The following is a 19,522-nucleotide window of genomic DNA, read 5'->3' on the forward strand; positions in this document are numbered from 1 at the left end:
GCTTGGGCACTAGGACAGGCTCCCCAGGACAGCAGTCACAGCACCGAGCCTGGTGGAGTTCAAAAAGCATTTGGACAGTGCTCTCAGACATAGGGTCTGATTTTTGGTGGTCCTGTGTGGAGCCAGGACCCAGCTGATGGCCTTTGTGGGTTCCCTCTGATCCAGTATATTCTATGATTCTATCAAAATAACTCCAAAACAACTCAAAATTTCAGCAAATGGTCCAGAATTACTCTGTAATTACCAAACCACCAAAACATTTAACTTCACATCTATCTCCACATCTTGGAAAATGAATGAAAGGTAACATAATAAATATTAGTCATATTGCTAAAGGCACTAGTAAAAGACTTGATGAAATTGTAATATAAAATAGCATACAAAGTTCTGTAGATAACATAGAAAAGTATGCAGTAGTTACCTAAGTTAAGAACAAAAAGATTGTTGAATCATGTCCCTCCTATCACAGGCAGATCTTAACTGTATGTACATTTCAAGTGTTTTGACAGTCATGAGGTCATAAAAACACATATTACTCAAAAACATTTGCACGTTTAATTAGATACTTTAAAAGGGAGAGGCCAAGTGCCATAAATGTAGTATAAAGTTCATAAACACACATAACATGTTCCACAAGAATTTCCCTTTGCCTGAAATGTATTCCAAATTCTTTAATTGCATTTTATTAAAAAAAAAAAAAAAAATCCAACAGATAATTTAAAACTAGCCAGCACTACTATGTGACTGGTTGCATTTCACTACTTGGTCACAGTCTTACTATAGGCGTACTAAAGCTGTTGCATTAGAACATAGAGGGAAGCCAGAAGTAAAACTGGTTGCTAGAAAAGTCTAAGAATATTTTTGTTGTTGTTTTTAAAACACGAGACTGGTAAAGGATCAGCGTCATTTCAGTGTTTCAGCTACACCTCAAACTCACTGCATTCAGTATGGAAATTTTATTGCAGAGTGACTTCCCAGTACATAAATGGGGCCTACAGGAAAGCTGGGGAGGGACTCTCTAGCAGGTGGTGTAGTGATAGGGCAAGGGAGAATGGCTTTGAACTAAAAGAGGGTAGGTTTAGATTAGATATTAGGAATAAATCCTTTAGTTTGAGGATGGTGAGGCACTGGCACGGGTTGCCCAGAGGAGCTGGGGATGCCCCACCCCTGGAGGTGTTCAAGGCCAGGCCCCGCCCCGCCCCAGCCCCTCGTACGGCGCATGCGCGCTGCCCGCCAGCCAATAAGAGCCGGGCCCCTCCCCTCCCGCAGCCAGTCAGGCGGGCGGGCGGCGTGTGGCGGAAGCGGGGACTCGTCGGGAGCGCGGCACCATGGCCGCCGGCCCCGCCGTGCTGCTGGCGCGGGCCGTGGAGGCGCTCGGTGAGGGGGCGCGGGGCTGAGGGGAGCTTGGGGAGCGGGACGGGGGTGGGGGGCGCCTTCCCGGCTCCTTGGGGCCAGACGGAGCCTGCCCGGGGCGGCCGAGACCGCCGCCGGCAGCGGGAGCCCAGTGCTGGGAGCCCTGCCGGGTAAATAAACCCGTGATGACCTGTGACTTCTGCAGGGAGAGGGAAGATTTATTATAATAATGCCTGAAGGGTTTGCTTCTGATCCCAGCTGCTTGTTTCTTGCAGATGTTGGCGGTGCGGCGGATAAGATTAGCTTAATACCTCAGGACTTCTTTGCGGAACTGGTAAGTAGAGCAATGAGGGGGATACAGAGGGCTTCTGGCATGCCTAGATTCCTGGAAACGTTTTAGTTTAAGCTCTTCTACTTCTTTTTGTGTGTGTTGCAGAGCAAAGGTTATGTATATATAGCATAAATTTGTGTGATTCATGAAGTAAACCTGTCCTGCTAAGAGAGGTTGAGATTGCTTAAAATTTGTTTTTATCACAGCAGACTTTTAAGGATATGTTTTTCTCTCTCATCTTAATCAGATGTAAATCTAACTAATCTAGGAGACATTCAGCTTCTGCTTATCAAAAGCTCTGTACTTGAACAGGATGGCTATTGAACTAAATGATGCATTAAAGAACAGTAATAGAGGTAGTACCTAAAACCTTTGTTTGAGCTTATTTGCTCTTCTTGGTTTGATATAATTTCAGTATCAGTCACTTGCATGACTATTCTTTCCTTTCCATCCTCATCCTATCGTCCATTTTTGCATTAACCAGCTTTCACTGTTCTTGTAATCTTTAAGTATTGGAACTCGCTGTGTCTTGTATATTAAAATACATATTTGAAATGTTTTCAAATTTATTTTCTTCTCAGTGTGAGCAAATAATTCAACATCTCAACCATAAGATCCCAGGTGTAAATACAGTTGAACTGTGTCGGGTAAGTTTGGATATTAGCACTTAGAAGCAAATATAATTGCTCTGTATGTTGTACAAGGATACATTCCACAAATCAATTTATTTGTGTATGTGTCTGTGTAGAGTCTTTTGTTCACATATAAGTTGTTATTACATGTAACGATTTGATCATCTTGTTTTAGAGGCTGCAGACATTTGGGATTGAGATCAGTGTGGGTGAGCTGGCAAAAATAACTAGTGCTGTTTCCTTTCTGTTTAGGTAAGCACAAAATAACACAAACATGGGTATGAAATGAACTGATCTGGGAAGAGGATTTAGTTTTTGTTCTTAAAATTAGAAAAAGGTGCAGTAACTACATACATAGACTCAGTTTTAGTAGTGAAAAAATAGAGATGAAATTGTTCATCTTAGAAGCTGTCTGCAAGCTTTGGAATTACTGGCAAAATAAGAGAAAGTTAATCACAGTTTTAAAGCTGTCAGCTAGGCCTCTTTTTCTGTTTTATTGATGCCCCTGGGATTAGATGGAGGGGTTCTGCATGAACAAACCTGGAGTGTTTTTCTACTTGCTTTTTTGACCTATTTCCATGGGGAGAATTGAGTGGCACTTGATCTTCCTCTGGACTTGCTGCCTTTTCAGTTGGGGGTTTATGCATTGTTTGACTCCTGTAATTGCGAATTACAACACTGCTTAGAGGTCCTTACATACCCCTTGGTGGTACTTAAATTCCCTCTCTTAAATGTAATTAAGCTGCCTCATTTCTAAAGTAATAATACTGTTTAATAGTCTTAACTGCACTGTGCACACATCTGTGACTCAATTGTGCTCTTTTCACTTTCAACAGCACTCAGAGGCTGTGGTTATTTTTGTGTTTATTTTGCATGTTGTGTAAGCCCAGCAAAGCTTGGTTTCTGCATATTAAGACACATTAAAAGTGGATACAGAAGTCATCTTATCAGAGAAGTAAAATATCTGCATTTAAAATATAAATTGATACTGTGTTTTTTTTAAAGTGCATATAAACATAATGCTGAAAAAAATTGCTTATTTGGGGTGAAGTGAGAAACTTTATTTAAATCTTGGAGGATGAAACTGATGTGGTGTTCTCTGGATATCCCTACAGCACAGCAGCCAGAAACAACCTCTCTACAGAGGATCTCGTCACTACCTTGGGCAGTGCAGGCAGCACACTGCCTAAACATGCAGTGCAAGTTATTCGTCATGTATGGAATGAGCAGAGCAAATCTGTCAGTGTGTCAGAAGACGTAGGAAACATGGCCACAGTGGGGCAGGTAACTAACAAAACACAATCGAACTAACAATTTTCAGAAATGCCAGTGCTTCATTGTGTGTGTTGTAGTGTCAAGAAAATGATGGTATCTTGGCTGCCCAAAGGTTTCCTGGGTATGTGTTGCTGAAAGTCTAGTCAGACAGAACATGTACAACAAAGGTCATCTAAAGCCTAAACAACTTTCCAATGTTACTGCTTGGATAGTAAATATGCATTTTATAGCTTTTTGAAAATTGTTTCATAGTACTACTTGGGAAGGTGAGTAGCAGTGTGACAGACATTTGTACTGTTTTAATTTGAATTGTTCTTTAGAGTCAGTAGCACCAGGACATCAGTGTGTCTCCCTTTAAATGTAAACTCTATTTTAAAGAAACTTTGCCAATTTCCAACATCTCTTAAATTTATTGAGAAAATAAGTGCATCTGCATTTAAGTTTTTTGTTCCTAATACCAGCAGTTAAGGGTACAGAATTAAAGATGAAAAAAATATTGTCTGAAGCTGGATCACAAGCTTCTAAAGGCTCTTTTCACTTCTTTATTCCAGTTCTGCCTAGCAAACGGGTAAAAATACTTGATTTGTATTTATCATGTGTTTTATCTAAAACGTAGTTATAAATACCTTTTTTCCCCCATTATTGCTACTTTTTTGTGTACTGTCTTTCATATTCATTTGATCTAGAAGTTTTTAAAAAGAACATAAAACCATGGATGATAAACAAGCCAGTTGAACTCTGATTTAAGCTCCTGTTACTAGAACTTCTTAAATATTAACAATAATTGAATAAGCAAAACAGATTAAGTGAAGTAAGTTACTGGGTATTTTTCAGTCCCCTTCTGGTATGAATAGAAATGGCAGAAGACTGTTTTCAGAATATTTAATCCGTGTGTTTACCATATAGATATGGGCTCTAAATGTCCTGTATTATCTGTAAAAACATCTGTCCCGCAGGATAGCAATGATACGCTAGATCTCTTTAATAGTGTTTCCAACAATTTTCTTCTCCACAGTTTGTAGATATTAAATGGAAGCTTGGAGTTGCAATGAGCTCTGACACCTGCAGGTCTCTGAAGTATCCTTATGTTACAGTGACACTAAAAGTGGCAGACCCTTCAGGACAAATAACAGACAAAACTTTTGAAATGACAATCCCACAGTTCAAGGTCTGTAATCCTGTGTCGTTTGATTCAGTCTCTTCAGAACAACACTGGTGTTCTTGTGAAGAAGCAAATGTGTACTTTGTATACATGTAAATAAGCATCATGCTAGTATAATTGAAAAATGAAACATTAATTGTTTAAGACTGGAAATAAATACTTAGTTTTACATTTAGTTCTACAACACTTATCATAAAATGTTAATTTAGCGGCAATTACTGTCATAACTTACCATAGCTGAAAAGACAAATCTAAAAGACTTTTTTAAATGTTATATCCCTCTGCTGTATTAGGAACTGCAAATATTCTTTATCTATGAAACAGCTCACTAGCCTCAAAATCTAAAACTTGAGTTATGCCTGGCCTTGGCTAATGATAAAGAATGGAGGTCAAGCTCCCTCATCACAGTTGGCTCTTAAATGTTGTGCCTTCACCTATGAACTTGAGTAACTTGGTTTAATTTTAATTAATGTCATTTCTGCTGTCATTCCTTGTTTAGAGGGCCAATGCATCATGTAGAATATTTTTCAGGCTTACAGGTGAAAAAAATGCTGGGTTTTGGGTGGGAAGGAATAAGAGGAGGATATGCTGAACCCTTGAGTGTTCTGAAATGTTGTATTCCATCTGGCTGAAACGTATTTATAATTTTGCTTTTAACTAACATAAGGGATGCTGTATGTGAGAAGTATGGGTTATTTCAGCTGGGATTACAAGTGTTTGCATGGGATACCTTGTTTTCTTTTCTTTTGTGGTGTGACAGCTACTTAGGGTATTTTCTTTCCCCATGGCCTCCTTTCCTATTAATAAGCAAAGCCATGCAAATAGTCACCAACTGTGTAGATTTAATAGTGAATGTGCCTGAATTCCAACCAACCCCCAAAAAAATGCAGAAATTTCCAGGTCAACATGAAAATTCTAACAGGAGGAAAGAGGCAAACAATGGATTAAGTGATTTTTGTGTATTGTCCTAGTTTGAACAACAGGTCAAGCTTTTCTTTGTGCAACTGAAACTTATCTTAACTCTTCCTTTTCAGAACTTCGTCAGACAGTTCAAGGAAATGGCAGCTGTTCTTGAAACAGTTTGAACAGAACTCTTATTTGCACTAAAGTTACTTGATACAAGTCTGTCAGAAAGCTTTCTGTTCTGCAAAAGGAACAAGTGCCATTGGTCAGCAAGGTATGCATCCTTGTCCTTTCGGCAGGTATCAGCAGCATCATATGTTTCTGTCAGCATCATCCTTGCATTGCTCTGAAGATGTCTTTGCTTCTGAATACTTGAAGTCAACTCTACAACATTTGTAAAACTGGTCAGTTTTCTTAATCCTAAAAAAAAAATTGGGATGTGTACAGAGAAGTGTCTATAGACTTTCTACTATCCAAGAATAAGAAAGTACATTTAAGAAAGAAGACATCTAGCTTTGGAGTGCAAAAAGACATGCAAATCTTAATTTGACTAAGGAGATACTGAAAGGAGTGTGAATACCATGATAACAGTTTTGTCTGTAAATTTAAGATGTGCTTGGAAACAATGAGATCATTAACCTATAGAGTATATAAAATTACAACATAACAAGTGTACATATTCCTTAAAAGTAGCAATGTCATGTAGTTAGTTGCAGGTATTTGCAGACCAGGCTTCCAGTCTTCTTTTAACGGGATCGTGTATTTGTCTTAACAGCTTGGTTATTTTTAAATACTTCTCACCACCCAGACTTCTGAACACTGAGTTAATGCATTAAAACTTCTCTGGAGATCTAAATGTTAGTATCTGAAATCAAGTCTGTAGGCTAGGTTTAAATATAAAAAGGAAAGTTAACTAAATTCAAAGCATTTTAATATATTTCTGCCTTTGTATTTAATCCAATTCTAATCTGTGGCACTCTAATGTTTTGATTAGCAGTTTGCCTTCTAATTAAACTGGAATATTGATGTAGTTGTCTCACTCTGTGCTCTGAACTAAAAAAGATCGAGAGGAAACTTGAAAGCTCAGGCTGGTGTGTTAGCCAAGAAGATCAGAAAAATTAGTGTACTAAAAGTCAGCAAGATTTCTGTGCTTGCTGTATTGTGCAGCAGGAATCTTCTGGACTGTGTTGCTCTCTTGCTCTTACGGTGTCCGAACCAGTCAAATTTTGACTTGGATTCTGAAGGAGAATGGGGACATTTTCAAAGGGAGGGGAGGGGGTAAAATCCGGTGTGCTAGCATGCTCACTCTTCCATTTCAGTTTTTGAGTTTTACTAAAAACCAAAAGTACAAATGGGGTGGAATAAGAACACTACTGTTGCATTTCAGGACCTGCTGGTGATGTAGTAGAGCGGAAAGTCTGAAGAGAGGAAATTAGTAATAAGCAGCCTGAAACTTATGTTTTAACTTAGGATGGTAGAGACCAAGAACCAGTTCTGTTGGGGCAGATCCTCAAGTGATTTCATGCCACCTTAAGTGAAAATGCATACCTTTTTGATCCATATAAAAATTTGTATTAACTTTTTTTTAGAAGCTGGCTGGAAGTCATTAATGCAAGTTTTGTCTGTCTTTGTCTCATGAGAAATAGACTGCAACGCATTGTACTCAAAGCATACTGCACTCCTTCAAATATAGAAGGGGTATCTCTCTAACAGCATTATGCATAGTACATAAAAACAATTCTTGGTATTTCTTAGAACCCAATTAAGTGAAACACTGTTATCTTTAATATAAGAATAAAAAGTCTTGGCCATTGGTGTGGACAATACTTCCTCTGTGCTGCTGTAGTCAGAGGTGTTTCCTTCAAGGCTGGAGAGAGCAGAATGCTGTTTTCTGGGCCACTCTCAATGGATTGTCACAAAAGGTCTCAAGAAAAAATTTCACATTTGCCTTTTCCCTTGTCTGTCTGCAGGGGCTTGGGGCTGACTGTGGTGCAAAAAACCCTCTTTGTGGAAAAGTGAGCAGCTGATGTTTTTACTACTTTTTTGATGTGCAGAAGTTGGGGTGTAAAACACAACTGGAAAACACTGTCATGCTTTGGTCTAGTGAATTGTTTTTGATCATTGTAAGAATTAAAAAATACTTTTTTTGGTAAAGCTGGAGAGTTACAAATACTTCAGTTTTTTCTGATGCAGTTAAGTTCTTCATATAGCTGGAAATGCTTGTGCCTTCCTTGTGCCTTCATTGGAACTGGATGGAAAAAAGATTCAGTTAATCATGTCTTAAGTTCTAAGAACAGCAAATTAGTAAACACTAGATAGTAATGAGGAAATGTTTTGTTACCATATTTGTTTGGTCCATTGCCAGGAGGAAAAAGCAGCCTCAGAAGTGTAACTGTTACATTTTGTCAAGTCAAATGTTCTAGAAATATTAAGGAATTTTTTTTTGAAGTATCACTGAACTCTAGCAGGTCGTAATGCTGGCTGGAAGTTGCCTAGGTATGTGTGCAGCACAACCCTCTGAGAATTCTCAGAGGTGTTTATGGACATCTAGGAGATGTGATTAGAAGCTGGCTGTGTACACAAGCTGTAAGGGTTGTCCTAATCACTATCACGAGGAAGTCATATACTGTATAATGGAAGAACTACATACTTTTTGGAAAAAAGTTTCAGGATAGCAGTATTAACATGTTTAAACAAGCTGTTGAGTTGTTTGATATGTGCAGGATACGGATCTTTTCCAAGAGAATTGGGAGTTCCTTGTGTGTTCTTAATTGTACTTGTTGATTGATACAAAGTTGTATGATGTGATACTTTTGTAAGTTTACAATCAGTCAATAAACATACAGATAACAAAAGATGAAGATGGTCTGTGTTTTGTTTTAAGCCTACTGCATGAAAGTCTCTTGTAAATACTGTCATGGGAAAAATTCAGAATTAGACTATGCGTAAACTTCTTTCCTCACTAGATCAGGATGAGGTTCAGACAAATACAGTTGTTCTCTGAGATTGGGTAGCAAAGAACTGAGGGATAACTGCAGGCTGCTAGGAATATTTATATTGATTATAGCTAGAGAGAAGGCTATATCGAGTCTGGAAAAGAGGACATGAAATCAATGAGTTTTGTAAGAAATTGCATGTAAGTAGTTTTCTTAAGCTTATTTAGGACACAAGTATACCATTTCTCTTCAACATTTTGCTACAACAGTTCAAGAGAAAGGAAGAAGGAAGAAAGGGTATTACACAGTAAACAAGGCCAGGGGAATGAATAATGAAGGAATCTCCTGGCAACATCTGTGTGTCTTCATTGCATGGCTTTTTTTAATTAGTTTTAAACATGCCAGTTCCCTTGCAGAATGGTATTCGGTATAAAAGTGGAAAAAATGCTCACAAAAAGAATACATAAATGACTCCTGTGCACTAACGGGGTATACGTGTATATATTTAGCTGCATGTTTTGGCCTGGTCATGGCCTAAGGAAAAAAATCGTGTCCCTGTTACTTTGTTCTTTCTTCCACAGAGTTGTGCTGCCTTCTTAGAAGTGTGTAACTCTTTGTTCACTGTGAACCTGTCCCCTTCCCTGTTTAAAAAACTTTCCTATTTCCAAGCTTTTTCACTTGGATTGAACACCTGAAGTTACATTAGCTTTGAGCCACTAAAAATGAAAGTAGGGAATGCAGTTTGGTGGAGAGGAAGAACTGTGCTGCTTCCTGCTTGCTCTCCTCCATATCATATTTGTTTTATTCCTCTCATAGCATGAGTATGAGGGCAGTTTCCAGTCCTTTGCAGAGGCATGCAGGGTTATTCTGCTTAGCCTTTGTAGGTACCAAAATAACATAAAAAGGTACCTGAGTCATTTAATCTACCTGCAGAGAAAAACACCCTGCTTTTTAAGAAGTCTTGCAACAGGTTGAGGGATCATTCAACAGCCTCTATCCAGTGCCCTGTGGTTGATTTACCCTGTGTTTTTTTTTTTCTTTTCATAGTGGCACTCACTTCACAAATATCATATGACCCTAGGTGGGGCTGCTAGCTCAATGGCCGTGCACTTAGTTTAGGAAGCTGGGTATGTGCATGTCAGCACGTGATAACAGTAAATGCCTAGAGCTGGGTTTAGCGTGCGTGGTGTGCTGCCACAGTGCTCCCTTCCTGATGCCTGTAGGAGGCTCAGTCACCTCATAAACCACTAAATTTTCTTGTCACCATGCACTTCGGGCTGCATGTTTGTATCTGGTTCTACCACGTAGCACTGTCAATGCACTTTCTTCCAGTTTTTCTCTTGGCACTAGAGTTGCCCATAGGAAGCAATTTACTAGAGGGATGAAGCTTGGCATTTGGTGTGCCTAGTCCTGGCTGCTCTCAAAGACTTTGTTTTCAAGTCTTTCCTTGGGGAAGGTGAAGAAGTCACCTGCTCTTTGAACTGAGTTAGTGTACTACATCCCAGCCAGACCCAGTGCACTGGGATATGCTTCTTAATTATTTGTGACTTTGTTATTGGGAACATAATGAAGGTGAAGTGGTTGATTTTCTCAGATAGCTGATTTTAGTGGTTCTAGGTTTTCTCTTCCCTGAGATACTTTTTTGTCCTATGACTTACTATGTTCTGCCTGGCTTAGAAGTGAGAGTTGTTTCTGCTGGCTAGGTGTAAGGTGCCATAGCTTCCAAATACTTAGTGTTTACATTACAAAGTATCCTTATACGTATAAATTGGAATATTCAATTTCAATTTTATACTTTACTGTTTCAAAGGTAAGTGTGTAAATGGTTGAAAAAAAAATATGAAAATTATATTACTTGTAATGTCTGTGCAATTGTTTTTAAGAGGAACGTGGCATAGCATTGGTCACCAGGTGGCACTGCTACATGCAGTCTTGCTTCACAGTAATCCTCTGTGAGCATATCTGATAATGGGATAGCAAGTCCCGGTTTTCTGCTGGGTGTAGCCTGTAGCTGCGCTGTATGTTTATTTTGTAACTTCTATACTACTTTTTACATTGTAGAGAAATAGCGTAACTTTTTTTGTTAATTATTAAAAAGATGAATGTAAAGATTTCCAGTGACACAAACAAAATTCAGCTTCTTAAGTATAACATTATATACCATACACTGTATATTTGCAGTAGCTTAAAACAGTAATTTTTCAATATATTGTCACTTCTGCATTATGACTTGCTCTTTAAATAGTATCATGTTATCTTTCTACTAGGGTCTATTACAGGTTTATGTATTTTTCCCTACATACGTATATCTTAGATATTTCTAGTTCAATATCTTGTTCATAGAATAAGCGTTGGCATTTCCCTGCCCTGGATTTTCATGCATTTTAACCGCTGTTAACGTTCTTTGATATTTGGTTGTGCAGCCTGCGCTTGTGCCTTTATGCCATATTGATTACACTCACTCTACTCCTCAGCCAGTCTAAGTGACCCCGTTGCTTAATTCCCCTTTGTCTTTCAGATTCAGAGCTAATTCAATGTTCTGATATTCTTGGTACTACTGAAGGTGTGAGAACTGTTTCTGTTTATCATTAAATGGGCCAGAATTTCATTACTTCTGTTTCTTAGGCAGGTTACAGGAGTTTTTCCTATTAAAAAAAATCATTTAAGAACTAGGCCAAATCAGAGCAAGACAGGCTTCCTACCCCATGATGCTTCTGAACTGGGAAGTACTGAATACCACAGCCACTTGTGGAGCTTGAGGAGGGGTGATGAAGTTTACGTTTAAAATGAGGGGTGGAAATGTGTCACATGAATCAGTGGTGTGCAGCACAGCCCTGCTTCTCACAGCTGGGAATGTTGAAAGAATAGAGATGCTCAGCAGTCAACAGTCAAGATGACAGATACCAATTTACCTTCGTGAGAGTCAAGGAAGATGAAAATGGATTAAGGGGCTCCCATCTGTTGTTTGTTTTTCTTTTTTTTTCCTTTTGTCAGGTACACTGGCACTACTCTTGGTATTGTCAGGACTACACATGCCCTGTGGTTCATGGTACATTCTCTCACCAGAGAAACAGCTGAATTGTGAAGTTGCAGTAAGGAAGTACAGTGCACAAATAGCAGTACAGTGTTGAAGTCGTATGTTGAATGAAGTCGTAAGTTGAATGCGTATTTGCATTTTCCTCTTGAACAAATAAAATTTGTGACCTTTGAAACTGAAGTACCCTTGCCATCTCTATTCTTTATTGTTTCTGTACTCTCTACTACAGATCTGTTGGCCTTCCTAGCCTGTAGTGTGTCCTTCACTGTAATATATTTGTGGAATACTGTCAAGGAGTTTCTTTTAGCTTTGACACAAAAAGGACAAGAAATCCTGTCTTTCCATCTTTGGAGAGCTGAAGGTAACCAGGATCCCTTCCAAATTACAAAAAGAAGTAGAGTTAATGGGCACACTGTGGGAGAGAAATCAGCTCCACCAGCAGCTGCTGTAGTTCCTCATTTTTTCCTCTATGTATATTACTGCAGTGGTCAGGGAATAGTAGACAAGTAAATATATCCTTTATGTAAAAGCAGAAATAAGTGGGAATATGGAAGTTCTTGTTTCAGAAGTTGTTCTGTCTTCTGCAATAACTAGCTTTGCAACTGGCCTGAGCTGCTAACAGCCACCGAATTAGCTCAACAAGAAGGATTTTAGAAAGCTGATCTGATACTGTTTTCTTGAGGGGAATGCGAACCTTTAAAAAAAAAAAAAAAAGTGTGTGGTGGAAGTGCTAGTGGTTCCACTTGGAAAGCTGCTGTGTTACATGTAAGTACACGGGACATGAGATTAGTGGGAAGCCAGAGGAATAACTAGAATGTACTTGGTCTGATTTACATACAGAAACTCTGCAAAGTGCAGAGAAACCTCACTGTAATAAGCATGTTATACTTGAAACATTGCAAAAACTCCTTTTTAAACAAAAAATCATGTTCCTCCACACCAGATTCCAAGTCTGCTCTGTCAGCAAGATAACTGTCTTGGAATAACTATTAAATGGAAAAAAAGACCAAAATAAGAATTGATTTCTCAATGAAACACTGCTTTGGAGAGGGCAAATACAATAATTGAAGACATTCTCTCTTTCAATCAGTGCAATGTTAAATGGTGTATGCTGATATGCTGAACACAGACATAAATGTGGTAGGTCGCTTAAAGTTCTAGAGATGTTTATGAAACCTTCAGCTAGGGATTATTCTCTTATGAACTTTGCTCATTCCAGTTCCCCTAAATCTATTTTGGAGTGGTTCCTATTGGCAGAACAAATTATAATCTGTCATTACGATCAAAAAAGATTAGTATTATTTGAGCAAGAAAAAAAAATAAAAAAACAGCCTCTCACATCCTTTTTATTGTGAACAAATTATAATGTGCCTCCTGCTGTTGGCTTGTCTCTACACGACTGTCTTACTCAGCCTTTGGCAATCCATTTTAAACTATAACAATATCTTTATATCCTACAAAATACATAATTTTAATTATTTCTAGTTAAATTTTACACACTGAATAGAGGAGGCACCAGGGTTTCCTCTAGCAGCTCAAGTCTAAAGCCTTGGTATTATGCCCAGACTTCTGAACTTTCTAACACTAGAATTTTATTTCCAAAGTAATTTCATTAGTGTCTTCAAATAAGACTGGGTGATTTAAATGAACAAAATGTTTTTTAAAATCTAAATGTCATTATCTTAGATCTTAACGGCAGTCAAATTGAATTTGATTAGTTAAAAGTAATGCAAATACAGTCATGGACCCTGAAATGCCAGAGAGCTAAGTGCCAGCATTCTTAGAGAAGCAATAGGGTAAGAACCAATAGGACATATTACTGAAGTGTTCTAGTCCAAGGTGGCTGAAGTTATGCATAAATTACAGGATTGTAAAATAAAGTCTACAGCTCCTCTAATAACTTAATATTTTTCTGCAATTAAAATGGTTGCTGAAAGCTTAAGGGGATAGATAATGATGGCAGTTAACAGTCTGATCATGTGAGATGCTGAGGTCCTTCCACTCCCAAAGAAATTACTGAAAACTGTGGTTGCTTACCACTTTTCCAGGTTTAAATCCTTTAAAGCTAAAGACGAAGTGATGATCCAGATAGGATAAATGAAATGGCTGCTTTGGTGGGGTCACGTACAGGAACAGTTCACATTATCAAGGTACTGTCTTAATGAACAAAACATACTTGCTTTAATGAACAGAGGGAAAATACGCTTATCTAAAATGTCTAAAATTCAAGTTTCCAAAGTAGGGTAGGATAAAAATATTTTTGTTTTACTGATTTCACGGATATTCTCCCATTTTGTAATACCTTACTCCTTTTTAAAAAAAAAAAAAAATCAAATCTTTATTTGTAGTACTCTACTGGCAAGCATATCAATTCCAAAATGTTCAGAGGCACTTAAATTTAGTTAACTGTATCCATGTTTGGTAATATACATTATTTTGTGAGACTGTGCATCTAATTTCTATTTAATTAACAGAATTCAGTGGCAGGTAATCTACAACTCAAAAACTCCAATTGGCTACTTGGTCAGACTGATCAAATAAACAGTTGGTAAATACTGAGCATAGTACTTAATTTACTTTGGATCTGCCAACAAAATTTTTACCTTGAATTATACAGTTCATTAAGTTTGGTTAATAATTAAAAAAAAAAAAAAGGGAAAAAATTTATGGCGTCTCATCAGGGGCTTTATATGTCACATCTCTGCATGGATGCTGCATTTATGCTTTTTTCCATTTGGGATGACGTGGAGAGAAGCTGCGCTTTAATCAAGAATAAACACATTTAAAGCTCTGCAGATAAAGACTATGGAGAGTTGCATTCTTCAGAGTCCCATAGTTTCTGATTCTCATTGACAGAGCTATAGAGATTATGTAGTTTAGACTAATTTCTAACAATGTTGTTCAAAGAGCTGGAGGATGATGCTTTTCAACATCATGCTTTTCAAATTTTTGTTATAATTTACAACAACAACACTAGGGCAGAAACTAGATGAGCATAAAAAGTGAAAAGCCTTGGGCACGGACAAAGGAACACTATGTTCAATGTAAGATTAATTAGGAAGCTTAATTTCAAGGTACATGAAGTCTTACATCTGAAATGAGAAAAAGGAAATAACTTCAAGAAGCAGCTCTGTAAATAAAGAAATACTATTAAGAAGATGATGGGGATAAAAAGAGGTGGCCAGATTAAAGGATAAGAAAAAAATGATGAAGTAAATGGATAAAGATAATGGACAGCTAAAGGGATTACTATGAAGAATTGATTCAGGGAGACGTATAAAAACCTGAAGCAAGAAGAAAGTATGAAAAGTGTTTGGAATAACATCTGAGAAGTTTATTTTGAAGGCAGTTAAAATATTAGTCATAGGGTTTATATAGATCAATTTAGTCTTAAAGGAATTTGTATGAAAGGTTTGATAATAAAAAATAAATTAGGCAGATCAAAATAACCATTTCTCATCATACCATCCAAGTGAAGGAAAATACCAGGAGCTTTCCGTAACTGCCATAATAGTGATAATTTAACAATTTCAGATTCATTTCCCGCATTTTGTTCCTCACAGTTCTACTTCACAAAATAGAAGTCATATAAAATAATGCAGTCTTTTATAAAATATAAAATCCAAAGTAAAAACATGTAAAATCGTTGCAACTGTATGTGTGTATAAGGGGGGAATTTCTCTGCTGCTATAGTGCAAATCCAGTGTGCAGTTCACTTCCCTGGAGGTTTAAATTTGTCTTTGAGCTCAAGTGACTAAGTTGCAGCTTCACGCTCCAGATGACTCACGTAAGCTAGCGTTCCCCAAAGGAGCGAGTAGTCTTCCTGCCCTCTTCACCTCCGGGCATCTATTTTTGCTTCCTTGGCACCAACAGCGGTACCTCTGTGAGTGCTGTCACTCAGGCTTGAGGCAGCTCACAGACCTGAGCTGGCAGAACATGAGCAGCTTGTCATGGCATTAACCGAGTGGGTTAATGGGTCTTATTCAGGTGCTCTATCAGAGGGTCTTGGTGGCTGCCAAACCCGTCCCACAAGGCTGGAGTCATGGAACTGGTCTGCAGCTGGTTGATAGTCGGCTGAATATGAGCCAGCAGTGTGCTCAGGTGGCCAAGAAGGCCAACGGCATCCTGGCTTGCATAAGAAGCAGTGTGGCCAGCAGGGCTAGGGAGGTGATTGTCCCCCTGTACTCAGCTCTGGTGAGGCCGCACCTCGAGTACTGTGTTCAGTTTTGGGCCCCTTGCTACAAGAAGGACATGGAGGTGCTCGAGCGAGTCCAGAGAAGGGCAACGAAGCTGGTGAGGGGCCTGGAGAACAAGTCCTACGAGGAGCGGCTGAAGGAGCTGGGCTTGTTCAGCCTGGAGAAAAGGAGGCTCAGGGGCGACCTTATTGCTCTCTACAGGTACCTTAAAGGAGGCTGTAGCGAGGTGGGGGTTGGTCTGTTCTCTGTGGGTAGTTAGGGTCTGGTGGCCGGAAGATGTCGCGATGTACGGAAAGGTGGAGCCCCTCCCTTGATGGACAGTAGCGTGTGGCCTGTGATGTAAGCAAGCGGAAGTGACGCTATGGGCCTCGGGTATATAAGCCCATGTGACTCGACAATAAACGCCATTTGCCATCCACCACATTGGTGTCTGTGAGCCGATGGACCGAGCGGCCTGGGGTTGGTCGCTGTGCCGTTCCTGAACCAGGTCGCCACTGCCCCCTGAAGGCAACAGTTCTCCCATGTGCCTGGTGACAGAACGAGGGGGAATGGGCTAAAGTTGTGCCAGGGGAGGTTTAGGTTGGATCTTAGGAAGAACTTCTTTACAGAAGGGGTTGTGTGGCATTGGAACGGGCTGCCCAGGGAAGTGGTGGAGTCACCATCCCTGGAGGTCTTTAAAAGACGTTGAGATGTAGAGCTTAGGGATATGGTTTAGTGGGGACTGTTAGTGTTAGGTCAGAGGTTGGACTCGATGATCTTGGAGGTCTCTTCCAACCTAGATGATTCTGTGATTCTCTTTCATGGAAGCAGAAAATCTTGTTACATTCTCAGCTAATGCGATAATGAGAACTGTGCAGATGTGGACATGGGCAGATGGACATGTGCAGATTACAGCAAACTTTTAGGACTGATAGGTTTGTGATTAAAAAGAAATAATAAAAATTGCATTCTGACTACCACAATTATAAAATCTACTGCAGAACAAAAACTGTGCTTCAGTTGCTAATGTTTGTGAAAATAGTCAACTTGGGATTCCCATCCTTGCTTTCATTTGTACCATTCTAGCAAATATTAAAGCTGATGTCCAGTCTACAGAGGTCTTTTTGCTGCCCTGTTCTAAGAAAAGCTCACATTAGTACGGTGATGGGAAGGATAATGTCTGAGGTCTTTTCAAGTCCCGGTGTTAAAACTGAAAACTGCAGCAGATTATCCATAAGCCAAAATGCATTCGACCAGAGAAACTAGCAAAAAAATAGAAGAGCAAAGCTCTTTGTGCAGATGCGCACAGCTTCTTGTCACACTATTGAATAAAACACCGCTAGCACAACAGTTTTGGCATCAGTTCTGTTTGTTGTGAGTGATGTGGCCGGCTGTTACACAAACTCTCTGCCCAAATTATGTTGTGTGGGGTCTCCAAGAGCATGGTGTAGTTCTTCAGTCCAAGCTACTGACTTTTCTAGAGAGCAGTAGGGCTAAAAGGTTTGCCATAACGCTGCGTTACGGGGAGTTATCGCTGCTGTTCCTACCAACGTGAACACAAGGGCAGTCACTGCATTTGATAATTACAAGATGGATACGGATGCTGTATGATTAGAAAAACCTCTTTCTCAGAGACGAGTTACTCCCATTTACAGTAGGTGGCAGATTTTACACTGTCAGATGTTATCGCGATAGCGAGGGAAAAAAACAACCTAGAAGCTCAGAGCAGGAAAAAGAAACGTAGAAAAAGATATTTAGAAAACAGTTTTAATTTCAAGTGTGACTTGAAGGTGGCTCGGTAGCAAGGCTGGGCCGGGGGGCACCAGACGAAGTCCCGCGGGAGGGAAAAGCCCCTGGCCTGGGGGAGCCGCCGGAGAGGAAACGGGAGTAAAATAAAATGAAAACAAGAATAGAATGGGATTAAAAAAAGAAGAACTAAGATGAAATTGAAGTAGGAAAAACCCCGGCAGCCTCCGCACCTCCTTCACACCCCCCCCTCTCCCGGGTGACCTTCCTCCCCTTGCGGACCTCCTCATCCTCGTCCCCTCCCGCTCGGGGCGTAGCTCCCTCGCTCCTCCCCGGGGCGGTGGGCGGAGGAGGAGGAGAAGGAGGAGCGGAGGGGAAGGACAGGACGGCGGAGATCCCCCCAGTCCCCGCGGGCTGACCTGAGCCGAGCCGAGCCGTGCCGGGATGCGCGCTTAGCTCTGGCCCCGCGCTCAGCTCTCAGGCCCTGGCGGCCGCACCCGGAGCCCACCGGCCGCGGCCATGGAGAACCCCCCGGGGGTCCAGCCTCTCTCCCACCCCCTGCAGCCCTCGGCCGAGCCGCAGCCGGCGGCGGAGAAGCGCTTCAGGCTGTGGTACGTGGGCTGGTCGTGCCTGGACCGCCGCACCACGCTGCCCATGCTGCCCTGGCTGATGGCCGAGATCCGGCGCCGCGGGCAGCGGCAGGAGCCCGGCGGCTCCCTGGGCAGCGGAGTGCCGGCCCGAGAGGTGCTGCTGCTGCTGGGGTCCCCCACGCTTCGCTGTGTCCCCGCCGGACCCCCCAGCCCCGGCCCCGGGCGCCCCGGCAGCCCCGCGCCCGCCGTCTTCATCTTCGAGCACAAGGCGCAGCACATCGCCCGCTTCGTCCACAACAGCCACGACCTCACCTACTTCGCCTACCTGATCAAGGCGCAGCCCGACAACCCCGACTCCCCCATGGCCTGCCACGTCTTCCGAGCCACCGACCCCAACCAGGCGAGTGGGGGCAGCTGGGGTTGGAGGTGGTCGTGGTCTTGGTCGTGGTGTCGTTGGGGATGGTAGTGGTGATGTTGGTCGTGGTGTTTTTGGGGGTGGTAGTGGTGGTCGTGGTGGTATTGGTCGTGGTGGTATTGGTCGTGGTGGTGGTGGGGATGGTGGCAGTGGTCGTGCCGTCAACCACCGCGCAGCAGCCGTCACCCGGGACCAGCGGGCAGGATGCCCGGCTGTGCCCAGGCACGCTCCCTGGTGCTCCAAACAGCCCTAGGTTTGGGTGGAGGCATTGTTGATAAAGTGCCAGATGGGGGGAAAAACAACAAAAAACTGAACGGCAAGACCGTGTTTTTCTGACTCCTCAACAGGCTTTGGCTCGCGCGTCAAATGTGGAGCGGCAGGCTCCTGTCTCCTCCCTGTTTGGAGTGCGGTTTGACAATTGGGTTTGGTTGTTGGTTTAGTGTGGTGGCGGCAAGAAAAGGGCCTTTGGTTGAGAATACCTTGGGTGAATAAGTCAAGACACCTTCTCCTAGTTTTTCAGAGGGATTGAAAAGAGAAAAAACGCATGTAGCTGGAAATACTGGAATTTACCAAAACCACTCACCTTACTGAAAGTTTTTCCTTTATTACTTTTGATTTGAGCAAATGTGCTGCCAGAGATTGTTACATTGGAGGGGTTTAGATTACATACTTAGCTGCGGCTTGAGCCATCATCAAAGACGGGATGAGAGGCATCCCGAACAGAGGTAACTGCGTTTAACTTGTTGGCAGCTGCTGCCACTGTTGTGCCCTGCCAAGGAAAAGGGAATTCAGGGTCAGGAGAGCACGCAGCAAGAGCGTGAAACTGAGGGGATGGCGTCTGGCGAGGGTGCAGCCACGATGTCCTTTTATGAGTCTGGCCATATGGACTGAAGGCTCCTGCTGTTGGCAGAAGGTGTTGAGACGAATGTTATTTCTTGGGTAGCTCTGGTCTGATGCCATGGCTTTG

At 41.3% G+C, this 19,522-nt stretch overlaps 2 protein-coding genes across 3 annotated transcripts in view; both read left to right on the forward strand.

The window, feature by feature from the left end:
• The first annotated feature begins 1,225 nt into the window (after positions 1-1,225).
• COMMD6 (COMM domain containing 6) lies at positions 1,226-8,513 on the forward strand. Its single transcript, XM_027473145.3, has 7 exons — positions 1,226-1,377; positions 1,629-1,687; positions 2,266-2,331; positions 2,492-2,568; positions 3,432-3,600; positions 4,607-4,759; positions 5,788-8,513. The coding sequence occupies exons 1-7, from the start codon at positions 1,329-1,331 to the stop codon at positions 5,836-5,838; spliced, it is 624 nt and encodes a 207-aa protein (XP_027328946.2). The 5' UTR covers positions 1,226-1,328; the 3' UTR covers positions 5,839-8,513.
• Positions 8,514-17,886: 9,373 nt separating this feature from the next.
• The window catches only part of TBC1D4 (TBC1 domain family member 4), a 107,507-nt gene continuing 105,871 nt past the window's right edge, over positions 17,887-19,522 (forward strand). Inside the window, exon 1 of one of the 2 annotated variants that reach the window (XM_072032493.1) lies at positions 17,887-18,540. In XM_072032493.1, the coding sequence (XP_071888594.1) occupies positions 18,070-18,540 (471 nt within the window). In that variant the 5' untranslated portion in view covers positions 17,887-18,069. The remainder of the gene's footprint in view (positions 18,541-19,522) is intronic. The other variant, XM_072032494.1, reaches the window with a different exon arrangement.

The sequence above is a fragment of the Anas platyrhynchos genome, chromosome 1, assembly GCF_047663525.1.
Source record: "Anas platyrhynchos isolate ZD024472 breed Pekin duck chromosome 1, IASCAAS_PekinDuck_T2T, whole genome shotgun sequence".
Taxonomy (NCBI): domain Eukaryota; kingdom Metazoa; phylum Chordata; class Aves; order Anseriformes; family Anatidae; genus Anas; species Anas platyrhynchos.

Bases quoted from the DNA above. Each gene is read 5' to 3' on its own strand.
- COMMD6 (XM_027473145.3), top strand. From the start codon at position 1,329: ATGGCCGCCGGCCCCGCCGTGCTGCTGGCGCGGGCCGTGGAGGCGCTC. The intron at 3,601-4,606 runs GTAACTAACAAA...TCTTCTCCACAG, and splicing joins ACATGGCCACAGTGGGGCAG to TTTGTAGATATTAAATGGAA. The intron at 4,760-5,787 runs GTCTGTAATCCT...CTTCCTTTTCAG, and splicing joins TGACAATCCCACAGTTCAAG to AACTTCGTCAGACAGTTCAA.